General features: G+C 48.7%; 1 protein-coding gene across 1 annotated transcript in view; it reads left to right on the forward strand.

Moving 5' to 3' along the window:
* The window catches only part of dnt (tyrosine-protein kinase Dnt), a 34517-nt gene that overhangs the window by 5751 nt on the left and 15759 nt on the right, over positions 1-13007 (forward strand). Inside the window, exons 2-4 of the mRNA XM_065453128.2 lie at positions 6828-6979; positions 8022-8325; positions 11657-11831. Coding sequence (XP_065309200.2) covers positions 6828-6979; positions 8022-8325; positions 11657-11831 — 631 coding nt within the window. The remainder of the gene's footprint in view (positions 1-6827; positions 6980-8021; positions 8326-11656; positions 11832-13007) is intronic.

Consider the following 13007-nt stretch of genomic DNA (forward strand, 5'->3'; position numbering starts at 1 on the left):
GACGCGGCGGCCGAATTTCGATGGGGGCGAAATGCAAAAGTCGTCACGTGCTCAAATTTAGGTGCACGTTAAAGAACCCCGTGTGGTCAACACTAATCCCAAGTGCGCCGCTACACGGCGTCTCTCATAGCGCTTTGTAACGTTAAAACCCATCAAGTTGTGCCAAATTATCTAACCGCCTAGCTTGAACCGCCGAGCGGTGAAGCGGTAACTATTTGAGAGATGTGGGAAAACCACCGTTGAGGCAGATGGTGTGACGGACTCACGATCTCGTAAGTGTGCCGCCGTTCGTGGTAGCAGTGCATGCGTGGCAGGGCAAGATTACATTAATTAAAGCACCTTTAGCGACGCTCTTCCGGACTGGTGGGCGGAAAACGTCATGGAAGGGCTTTAGTTGCCATATGCGAAGAGATAGAACGCACGACTTCGCAAATAAATTATCTGAAATCGGACAAGTGGTTTACTGCCTAGGTAGGACCCACGGCGATGCCCTGTGAATACCAGCGGGAACGATCCCTGAATCCCGTGACGCAATATGTTAGTTGTTAGTAAGGGGGGCAGTAAGGGGGGCAGTTATCATCTTTGTCAATGTCTCCGCCCCGTTGTCAGAACAAACGCCGCACGCAACAGCCGCGTCACATCAGGGAGGAACTTTGTGCCGATCCTTAATTGTCTTGCATGCGTAATCATGCGAACGACAATTAAAATTTGGAGTCGGATATCTCGGAGCACAGACACGCTAGAAGAATTCTTCCAACTGATACTGTGTAGAAACATGGCTGCCTCAACTTTTCCAATACAAACATACCCACTTACTGCAGTCGACAAAAAGTTAATTAGTCAATTTTAGTTAACTGGGCTACTGACAGCCATAATTATCATCTCACTTTGTGACCCCCTGGCCATATATTTGCACAGGTGGTCTTCGCGTGCCTCCCTCCAGTGCCTAACTTTAAGACCATCAAGCTTAATTTTGAACGCCCATGTGTGTGTGTGGGTGTGTGTGTGTGTAATATATATATATATATATATATATATATATATATATATATATATATATATATATATATATATATATATATATATATATATATATATATATATATATATATATATATATATATATATATACGCAGGAAAGAGACGACGAACTTTTTGGAAGACTTCTTTTACTTAACGTTTTCGGCTGGTGGACCAGCCTTCGTCAGAGTACAGTGTACTCTGACGAAGGCTGGTCCACCAGCCGAAAACGTTAAGTAAAAGAAGTCTTCCAAAAAGTTCGTCGTCTCTTTCCTGCGTATGCTACGTCGGGTCCTGCGTGCTGAACTTTGAAGAAAACCCCTATATATATATATATATATATATATATATATATATATATATATATATATATATATATATATATATATATATATATATGTGTGTGTGTGTGTGTGTGTGTGTGTGTGTGTGTGTGTGTGTGTGTGTGTGTGTGTGTGTGTGTCATTCAGTAAGCAATAATTCGCCGTTCATAAAGGTTGAGGGAGAGATAGAATGGCAGAGAAATGAAATAGAGCAATGGCAGCAGGACGTATATGAAGCGCAAATGTGCATGAGCCAGTGACACAGCAGCGCCAATCAATATCAGAGCTCTTGAATCTTCAGGGGACAGCCGTGTCCTTCCTCCTTTCTCTCCTTTTTTTGCCGCGACCAACGGCGAAGAGAAATTAGAATGGGGGGCCGACGAATCCGCTCATTATCTGCGGATTAGCGACTGCTGCGAGAAGGAGCGAACCTGCACCGCTCCAGCCGGCGTCGTAGCACCGGCAGACGGCGCGCCGATCAGCCGCTGAGCACGCAGTGTTTGCGCGTGCGTTGTCGAAACTGGGCCCGCATACGCAAAACACGTTTTACGCTAGAATTGTCAGTTCGTAAGAGAAAATTCCATCCAATGCTCATGTTGTACATAGTATTAGCGAAGGCGACCAGCCAATGGCAAAAGCACTTAAGAACGAAAAGCTTTGTGGCTTCGGCCCCTGAATCGCAAGGGTGAAGGTGTATCTCTGAATGTAGTTTTTTGTAGAAAAAATGAAAAAAAGGAGAGAGAGAGAGAGCTTGCAAGATACGACTAACGAAGCTAACTTTATCTGCATAATGTTCACACGCAGAAGCAAGCTCTGGCATCAGAGCCAACACGTATACGTATGTATACGAACTGACAAAAAAATATGCAGATCCAATGTGCCTTTTGGACTATATATGGGAAGCGAAGCTTTCGTGTAGCAATTAATTGAATGTTATGAAACTGTTTATCTCTTGCGACGCGTTTTGCAGCACACCGATTGCGTACCTGCTCGGCAAATGAACTGGATCGACGCAGGAACCCCCGCCACTGGACCCACGTGATATACGCGACCGCGGATTGCACTGCCTCCGAGGTCGGCTCATTTTTCGTCGCGCCACCTCTGGGATCAGCCCAGCTTAGTATTGCGCTCCACGACCAAGGAGACGCGCCGAACCCTGCAAGAGAAGGCGCATAAAAAGCTTCGCCTTAGGGAAGGAATTATGCGCACGAATGCGTCTATTTGTTTCAATGATAATATTTAAGAACCGTTCGTTGTTTCACTGCTTAAATCCGTAGAGAACAGAGTCGGCCACCGCTTCATTGTACGTGTGTTGCCACGTGTGCGATCTATTCGGCAAGACAGCACCAGCAGCCACGTGGTCAGTAATCAGCGGGAAGGTTCGCCAAGAAAGCTTCGCTGTAGAACCAAGAATCTGTGCAGGGATGCGCTGGAAGACAAGGGCTGAGTGAGGCGCACGAGGACATGCGCGAACGCTCTGTGTGCCTCACTCAATCCTGGTCCTCTAGCGAACCCACTGCACAGTATAAATTACGAAGAATTCGTCCAAGAAGCAGCACTCTTGAAGGAACCATCACACCACTTTTTTTAGCTCCAATTATGCATGGTATGCTAAACCGTGCGCGTTTCAAAGCAAGCTGGCAAAATTTTAGCGCATTCTGTGCGGTAGAAAAAAAAATGTTTTTTTTTCAGCTTATCTGATGAGCATTTAGACAGCACTGACGGGCGACGAATATTGTCCTGCGTAGTCAGCGCGAGCCACATGAGCACAGTTTCGTTCTCGCCTGTTCGTCTCGGCCGCCCGCAACAGTTCTCTGGTTTGGGCTGCTTTGATCGTTGACGTGAAAGACTTGCGGGAGCAATGCAACGGCGACGCCTTTGTTGCGGCGTTGGGTGGTGCCGGAGTGCGCGGAGCCAGGGGAGTTCGGCACTGCCAACGTTTATAGATATCCATTAACGTGGGGCCCGGCACGCTCTTTCGATGTCACGAGATCTCGCTTGTTTGATGAATTCGTCAATTGCACTGTGTGTCCTAATGTAATTAGTTTAAAAAGTCGGTTCGCGAAATATTTATTCAATTATGCATTTTGATTGCTTGCGCAAGTAATGTCCTCCTGTTCGAGTAATCCAGCTCAATAAGTAGGTTTGTGTTATATTGTGTATTGTGTCTTATATTGTGTAGATTTGTGTTATATGATACACGCAACTTAAAGAAACAAATTGGTGTATAGTATGGTGACCTGCGTAGCGTCGTCACAATTCCGAATGTCTTCCTTGTTATGTGAGCCTTGGAAAAGACAAGTCCACTTGACGAAACGTTGGCACCCGCTTTTACCTTGTTCTCGTTTTGCTCATCATCTTAAATTTCCATCACCCGACTTCCCCGTGTTTTTCCTGGATTCCTTGTTATAGGGATGACAATTATTCTGGTCGCGTATCCTTTCCGTATAGAATTATGTGGAAAACATACCGAACCACAAGAATGCAGGTGATATTTTTTTAAAGCTTACGAAGAGAAGGGCAACGTTAACAGCATATGAAATAAACTATGTACTTCCGCAGTAATGCGCGGAAATGTCACGTCGATGTCACAATGTGACCTCGCAGCCCTTCGCGGTCGCCTCAGCGCGTGGTGCTTCCTCGCAGGAAGAATGTCGGGGCGAAGCCTGTGGGCGCGTGCACCTCTTGGTATCGTTAATTTCCCCCGTCGGAGATAAATTTCGAGGAGCATGATATATGAACGTTCGACAGAGGGGTATACATAGCCGGCAGAAAATTGTGACACTCTCCGCTCCCCTTCACCGTTTCGCTCCGTTTTACTTCGTTTCTTAAGTCTTGTACTTTTGTCGGAGCTTTGTATGAATCCACCGTGTCACTATACGTGAACCTATAGGCCGACGGAAATGTTTTTATTGTAGTAGGCATCTTAGAAGATTCGATAAAAAAAAATCCACATGTGCAGACCAGTTGTGTTTGTTCGGTTCCTATTGCTTTCTGTCTATTCTGTTCTTTCCTTTATTTTCCTATAGATAAAATTGACTGTCAGAGTCAGAATGAATGATAGGGGGCGCGGCTATCTACGGCCACAATGTCGTTATGACTGTACACCCATTAGCAGCCCATCGTTACAAAAACAATTATATATATATATATATATATATATATAGTGAGAGCCTGCCGGGATCCGGTAGTTGAACCGGCACTTGTAGGTTGAGGACGCACGTACGAAAAAAAGAAGAAAAAAAGATGCTTTATTTTTCACGTTTCGGCAGGGCTCCGGCGGAAACGTAGAAATGAAAATATCTAATTCATTGCGCCCTGACCCGCACTAATCTGGCGAAAATGTCGCAATCAACCCGTCCTGTACAGCTTTAAAGAGAGGCAAACATCCAGTGGGCGGCGGTGCAGAGAGCGAGTGTTTGATGAACTGAGACGACCTACTCCATTAATCATCCGCTGCCTGCCTACACATACCGTTGGGCTCCGTGAGCTTAATCGCTTAGCTACGCATTCGGCCGGAAGAATACACGTCGTCGTCGGAAATAAGGAAGCCGGGGGGGCAAAACAAAAGGGAGCCTCGCGCTTGAAAATTTCAAAGCGGGTCAGCCCCGAGCGTCGTTGCCCGCGGCGACGGCGCATCGATCCGCGTCGGCACGTACGTACACTACACACGGCGGCGGCGTGCGCCGACCTGTGGAGCCGCTCGCCGTACCCGCGTATGTACACGGTCGCTGATCGCGCGACGGATTCGCTTCCAATTCGCCGATCATCCCTCGGCCCAGCGGAGGGAGCGCTGTCGACGGTGGCGCGAGTTTCCCATCTTGTTGGGCAGCGACTCTTCCGCGGCCGCGGGTTCCTTAATTCCCCCCAAAATCCTTAATGGAAACAGCGGCGCTGCGGTGCTGCTTCGGGCGTGCGAACGCCGGGAAATGCGGGCTCCCGATTCACGTCTGTCTCGACGACACAGAGCGCGTTGGCGACGTGTCCGGTAACTTCAGAAGGTTTTGTCATCCGAGGTGCTCTCTGACCTCGGATGCCGTTACCCACCTTGCGCCAATAAGCACCATGAACAAGCTTAAAGATGCCCTGCCAACACATTTCCTTCAATACGAGAACAAGCGAGAATGAATGCGATGCCTTCCAATGAATTTATTCACGCGGAGCTTCTTTGAAAAGGACTTAATAATAATGGAGCGCTATGCTTAATTTTCCCCTTCTCCCAATATGATGTCTCTAGTTAACTGAGGCGGCGCCGATTAGCAGTGCCAGCCTATTACTTTTTTCGTACTTTTTCTTTTTTTCTTAGGTGCACTTATGGTAACCTTTCAAGTTTGGCGTCCGACAAAGATGCCGTAGAGCTACAAAGAAGCAGTAAGAGGAGAGAGGTGACAAGTTAACAGCTGCCGCTTCCCAGTTTTGCTAGAAGATTGGAAGAGCATGCATACATGCATGCACGAACTTTTGTTCTGGAAAACCACATAATCGCGAACAATCTCACTATGCCTATCGTCTATGCGCTTTCGCGCCTGTCTGTGACGTCATGGGAGGAGGGGGGGGTTATAATACGGGGGACATCGAGAACCACAGGAGAGAAAGAGAGAGAGAGAACTGTTTTTTACGTCGATTGTGCGCTCCCATGCTGCGGTGAATAAAATGGCTCGCGTGCTCTTCTCAACATTAGCTACAATCGCGAACCGTGTTCCGAAAGTGTTCAGGGCCCTTTTAAAACAGTCTGCACGATGCTTTTGGTGTTGCATTACTATGAGCAATTTATGTTGAAACACGAGTGCTCGGCGTTATAGTATATAGAGTTATATCAACTGTGTACGGAGCCGCCCGTGGAAATGGCGAGTAGGTATGCGCTTACTGTTTACTATTCTCTCCCGTTCCCTTCTGAACGCATGCCTTTCATGCTGTACCACATCTCCTATAATTATCACCACATGGAAGAAAGAAAAAAGAAACGTCTCAGTATCTCTAAGGTGGTAGTTTGGGCTTGCTGGTGATCCATTAAGAGCATTAGACGTAGCGTGTTTGGAACAAGGACAAATGAAAGATTGACGTGATACGCTCTGCGCCAATTGCGTCCTGTCACTTAATCTGTCCTCCTCCGCGACGGGGTGCGTCTAATGATCGTAATGGATCTGTATCTCTTAATTGAGACTCGAGCAGCATGGTGACGTAACGGCGATTGCTTCCAGAGTTCACTGACCCGAGTTGTAGTGAAGACGTGGTAGTCGCCCTGCTGCTTTGGAAGTATAAGGTTGCTTAGGCGACCCGAAACCGAAAAAAAAAAAAGGAAACTGAACGCGACTGACCAGGACACGGTAGCAAATCATACTTGCAACTCGCGTCATTTGGAGCAAGTTGGCTCAACTGCTTATGCGTATACAGGAGGGGTGCATGCTGCGAAGCCTTTCGCACTGCATCGAAGGCACGCTCTTTTCGGGGAAGTGTTGAACACGGCGTCCTGCTCGAATGCAGGTCTGGACGTGGAGCTGTACTACGTGAAGGAAGGCCGCCGGAACGAGTACGCGCTGGGCTTCGTGGTGCCCGTGCCGGCAAACGTGTCCGAGCTCGAATTCGTGTGGCAGGCGCTCGGGCCGCTGCCGCTCGCCTACGCACTGGACGTGCAGGTATGTTGCGCGCACTCTCTCGCGCTCATAGTACACATGGCGTCGCATGCACGTACGTCTACCTTGCGCCATGCGCACGCAGGTCGCAATAGAAGTTGTGATGCTTCTGTTTTAGCTATGGTTGCCGATGGTCATTCTAACGTTAACGTACAAAGCAGGAGAAGAAAACGCCTTATTAGTATTCTCGTGTAAGACCCTGTTAATCTGGGTTATGTCGGCAGCTTTTACACACATAAAGGGGGAAAATGCTATACAGACACTGTATGTGCTTAATTTCGTTGAAGGTTTCCAGGTCTATGTTAGAACGTAAAGATGTTGCAGCAGCCCATCTAGTAAGGATGTTTGCCCAGCCTCTTGTCCGTTGAACATTCATTCCGCGCGGGATATGAGACCAACCAGCATGGGCGCACCTGAGAGGTCCCAGTAAATTACGGGAACGTCATACTGAATAAATTGCGTGATGGTTGTAGACAGGGCTGTGTGCAAAACCGGGGGGGAGGGGGGAGGGGGGGGGAGGAGGTGGACGAAAAACGAAACACCTATATACAGCAAGCACTGGCACCGACTTCCAGCTATATTTCAGGAAGCCAAACATGCATCATATATAAACGTACAATCGCGAGGAAAAGTTTGGAAATCACGGCATCAGCAAAAAAAAAAAAAAAGTGTTTCGGTGACTTGTCCCATTGACGACGCCGTAAACATGGTGTCAAGCGAGCTCTGTCTTGGCACAGTGCCAGGAAGCCCGAGGGTGCGGGACCAAATCCCGACCGCGGCGGCCGCCTTTTGATTGGGGCGAAGCGCGAAAACACCCGTATACCGTTCATTGGAAGCATTTTGTACACGTTAAATAACCTCAGATGGACAATATTTTCCGGAGGCCCCCCACTACGGCGCGCCTCATAATGATATCTTGGTTTTGGCACGTAAAACCCCGGCATTTATTTATTTATTATCCTCGAAAGAGGATGAGCGAGAATATCACTCCAGACTCGGCATATTAAGCCAGCGAGCAGCGGTACAAGCTTCGGCCGTCCCGCAGGTGAACGAAGGCCGGGGCCACCGCGCCTTGGGCGCGCCGTCCCTGGACGTGTCCCCACGGGGCACGCTTCCAGCGGCGCCACGCAGCTTCCGGGTGCGGCTTCCCTGCACGGGCCTCGCCAGCGCCGAGGTGCCCGTGCGCATCGTGCTCAACGTGTCCGCGGTTGCGCCGCCGGACGCGCAGCTCTTCCACCACGACGGCCGGCTGCTGCAAGCCGCCGGCTACGACCTGCCGCCGGCCTACTACGGGACCCGGCCGGCCAACACCTCCGTGTCGCTGCCGCGGAACAAGATTTGCGCCAAAGGTGCGTTGTCTTTGGTCTCGTACGTGCCGACAACCGGTGCTTCGACCGGCTCTTGCCGCACCAACCCTTTTCTCTGCCTGCCGCGATCACCGGCATGATCCGTACCGTGGACTGCTTGCCACGCGGCAGACTACGCGCAGAGAGGCGGCTTCGAAACCCAAGCAGCAAGTATAGGTGGATAAATTGAAGCTTCTCTTTGTATCGGCAACAATCGTTGCCTTGACATAAAAGGAAATGTATGCAACTCCTTCTCGCCTCGGTATAACCATTCTCCACCATTTCCACCGCATTTTCATACGTTTTCCTTATTTCCTTATTTTAAATGCTTTTAAGACCTGATTGCCTCGACTATCTGGGATGGAATGGAATCGCTCAATCTTTTGCTTGGCACAGTCCTTTGCTTGGCTTGCATGTAGAAGCGCTAAATATAATCTTTGTCACACATTTCCTTGTATTCCTCAAACCTTTAGACTAAATAGCAACGTAGTCCTATATAGACTAAAAAAAAAAAAAACCTTTCTTCGGAACGTTTTCTTTAGTCGTCATGTCTATCCAGGGATATCCGGTAGGTTTCCCCGGAATCTCTTACCTTTTGTTCTTAAGATACTTGCGTATTTCGTGCGCCACCTTAGAGCCACTATAGATCTGTAAGACCACTATCCGCACTGCGGTGATACGGCATTCTGAAAATAATCCACCCGTCACTTCTCCTCCATTTGCCTCAACCGTTATCCACGCTGGCTTTTCTTCCTCCTGCGCTTCAACTGTGGACGCCAAAATCATACGTCTTCTCAGACTCACTAACGCCCCGTGCAGCGACCGCAGAGCTTATTCGCGGGAGGCGGCACACACGAAGGGCGTCCCGTTAGTTTCCTAGCTATGATTTCTTAGCGAGCATCGCAGGAGACTGAAACGCAGTCGTGATTCAGTGACGGCCCAAGGCGCAGTTTGAAAACAGACCAAAAGTGACACATTACAGCATCGTTGCCTGTAATATACCGGGAGATTGATGCTAAATCGCATGAACCGAGACCGCCCATGGACTTGGAGACGCGACCTTTGTCATTCTGGTTGTGCCAATGGTGACAATGCTGACAGCTGATTTTTAGAAGTTGACCTCTGCTTCTGTAACAGCGCGCCTGGAGCAGCCATTTTATCGCACACACAATGTAGTCCTTTACTGCGAACTCAAGGCTATTTCCCGTGTAGACAAAAGGTTGATATTGTGGCGTAATTCGCTGTGTGCGACGCGTAGCTGCGTTAGGGGTTTGATTTCGTTAAACACACCCAGCGTAATGTTTTGGGGAGTCACACTAGGCGTGTTCGGATGCAAGAAAAGATTTTGAACACTTTAATCATGAGTTAGTAATCTGCAAAGCGTAAACTTCTAACCTTCAAACATGTGCGCCCTGCACACCAGAAAACACGCTACACAGATTTGCACTCTCAGTGTCTGTTTTACACGAAACACCTTCGCGGGAATCCTGCAATTCGCTGTTTAGATCACCCTCGAGCCCCGCACGCTGTGTAGCACTGTGCATGGCCAGACCGCAGGAACAAAATAGATACAGCTGAGTGGGGTTTAATCATTCCTGAAAACCGATCATATCCCCCAAGTCCTGACTGTTCAGTGCACCCGTGATAGAGCTAGGAGGTTTGACCTCCCGGTCCAAACATGGGGCTATCCAGCTCTTCCTCCTCCTCCACAGCTAAGTGAAGCCAAGGTTGCACCTTAGCCAATAAGCCCAAGACACGCATTGGAGGTAGGCTACTTAGCCTAAGGTGTCATGCGTCCCGAAAGCAAAATGTGCACCGTTACGTGTGTGGCTACGGGTGATAGTAATGAGCCCGAGCGGCAAATTGCAGAGCACCTACATGTCGCGTGAACACCAGAATATTAGTTTTGCTGTGTGGTGTGCAGACTTCCTAAAAAAAAAAAAAATCGAAGCCATTGCGTGGCAAGGTCTCCCAAGTGCTTCGTAGTGAGGAACGCCGTCCCTTTCAACCTCCGGGGCTTTGGGGCGCTTTTAAACGGGACCTGACCCGACGTCAGGTCCTGCCACGCAGACGCTGGTTTTAATGTACTACCGTTATGCGACGTTCAGTGGCTCAGCGCAATCGCTCTTGTCTAGCGACGACAATATTCATAAAATTCAATCGGGCTTCGAAGACACAGGTTCTTTAGCCGAGTGACTGATCTTTCTGGGATATATCCATCCCGGCTGTCGTTCGGCTTACTCACACACAACTTCAGATATTTTTGAAATATTTATATAACATGTCAGGCTCGCAATATTTTATATATAATAAATACTTGTCTGTAATAAATAATATAATATAATAAATACTGACCTGGAGAGGCAAAGCAGAAGAGTGGGTCAAAAAATTAATCTGCAGAAAACTAAAGTAATGCTTAACAGTCTCGGGAGAGAACAGCAATTTACAATAGGCAGCGAGGCACTGGAAGTCGTAAGGGAATACATCTACTTAGGGCAGGTAGTGACGGCGGATCCGGATCATGAGACGGAAATAATCAGAAGAATAAGAATGGGCTGGGGTGCGTTTGGCAGGCATTCCCAAATCATGAACAGCAGGTTGCCATTATCCCTCAAGAGAAAAGTGTATAATAGCTGTGTCTTACCAGTACTCACCTACGGGGCAGAAACCTGGAGGCTTACGAAAAGGGTTCTACTCAAATTGAGGACGACGCAACGAGCTATGGAAAGAAGAATGATAGGTGTAACGTTAAGGGATAAGAAAAGAGCAGATTGGGTGAGGGAACAAACGCGAGTTAATGACATCTTAGTTGAAATCAAGAAAAAGAAATGGGCATGGGCAGGACATGTAATGAGGAGGGAAGATAACCGATGGTCATTAAGGGTTACGGACTGGATCCCAAGGGAAGGGAAGCGTAGCAGGGGGCGGCAGAAAGTTAGGTGGGCGGATGAGATTAAGAAATTTGCAGGCACGGCATGGCCACAATTAGTACATGACCGGGGTTGTTGGTGAAGCATGGGAGAGGCCTTTGCCCTGCAGTGGGCGCAACCAGGCTGATTATGATGATGATGATGATGAAATACTTGTCTGTAGGTAGTCCCGCTTGCACTTCCTTCTTTGAAACTTTCTCCTGTGACTATGTGCTTCGATATTTGTCAATAAAAGTGAAATTGAATTAAATTGCTATATTGGAAATCTCTGATGACGGTGCTGCCGAGGTCGGTCCATCTTACGGCCGTCCACAAAGCGTTGAATTGCGACCGTGTTGTGGGGTAAATGCGTGCACGGCCATCACGAGCAATCCGCTGATGGAAGCTTCGCACCCTTTTCGCAGACGCGCAGCCTGCGGACGAGGTGGCCGGCTTCGTCCACTCGCCGGTGGCCTCGTCCACGTCCTCGTCCTCTCGGTCGCTGGTCGTGGCGGCTGGCTGCTCGTGTGCCGTGCTGGCCGCTCTGGCTCTCGCTGCCGCCGTCGCCTGGCTTGTGCGCGTGCGCAAGCCCTCGCCCAGGTGAGCCCAAACAAAAGCTGTTGCTAAGCGTAGACAGCAGGGCTAGTTGATTGTGAATAGCAGCATGAAACGTCGTTCCAGCGCACAAATAAACAAAGACGAGCAGAGAAAACAACAAAAGACGGCGTTCTTGCTGTCTTTCTCTGCTCGTCCGTGTTGATTTATTTGTGCGCTGGAACGACGTTTCATAAAGATATTGACGGATCCCACGCACTGTCGGAATTGATGTAAGCGAAGCTTTGTGCGCTGTTTGCTTTGATTGACGATAATTAGCGGTGTGATGACGGGGAATGTGTGATTTCTTCACCGATTAGTCCAATGTGAGAGTGGTGAGTTGATGTAACACGTTATCTTGCGTGCACCACACCTGCTTGTCGGCGTTACACAGGGAGACGTGTTTGCTTGAGATGCTGTTGTGCGTCATTATTCATAACCTCTGAGAGGGTTGAGTATTATCATTATGGCACATCGCATTGTGGTAGAAGTATTCAACTTTCATTGAAGTATGGGGCTGCACGTAATTCAATTAATTATTATAATTGTGTGTATAATTGTGTACATACATTCGTGGTCTGCACTACGTTTCGCTGCGTAGAGAAGACACCCCTGTTCCGCGCTACGCTTCCTTTGGGCCTGGGTGTCCTCGACGCTGAATGCGCGCTTTGGAGCCATTTTTCTGGCGATTGCTTACGTGCTTCTTCTACGTGGCCAGCACGCTGTTGATACGCCAGGTCAAAGCGCTCTCATCAGGCTATATGGACGATTGTAATGTTTACTCTATCACAGCCCTGCACGTGACCTCCACAGCCTAGCACCTGCATTTTTGTCGCATAAGAGAGCAAGCACAGCTCATGCAATACGCACAAACATTGAAACGCTGGCGCGGCGGCGCAGGCAGGGACGGACGGACGGACGGGTGGATGGATTGATGCATGGATGGATGGATGGATGGATGGATGGATGGATGGATGGATGGATGGATGGATGGATGGATGGATGGATGGATGGACGGATGGATGGATGGGTGGATGGATGGATGGATGGATGGATGGATGGATGGATGGATGGATGGATGGATGGATGGATGGATGGATGGATGGATGGATGGATGGATGGATGGATGGACGGATGGATGGATGGATGGATGGATGGATGGATGGATGGATGGATGGATGG

The sequence above is a fragment of the Dermacentor albipictus genome, chromosome 1, assembly GCF_038994185.2.
Source record: "Dermacentor albipictus isolate Rhodes 1998 colony chromosome 1, USDA_Dalb.pri_finalv2, whole genome shotgun sequence".
Lineage (NCBI taxonomy): Eukaryota > Metazoa > Arthropoda > Arachnida > Ixodida > Ixodidae > Dermacentor > Dermacentor albipictus.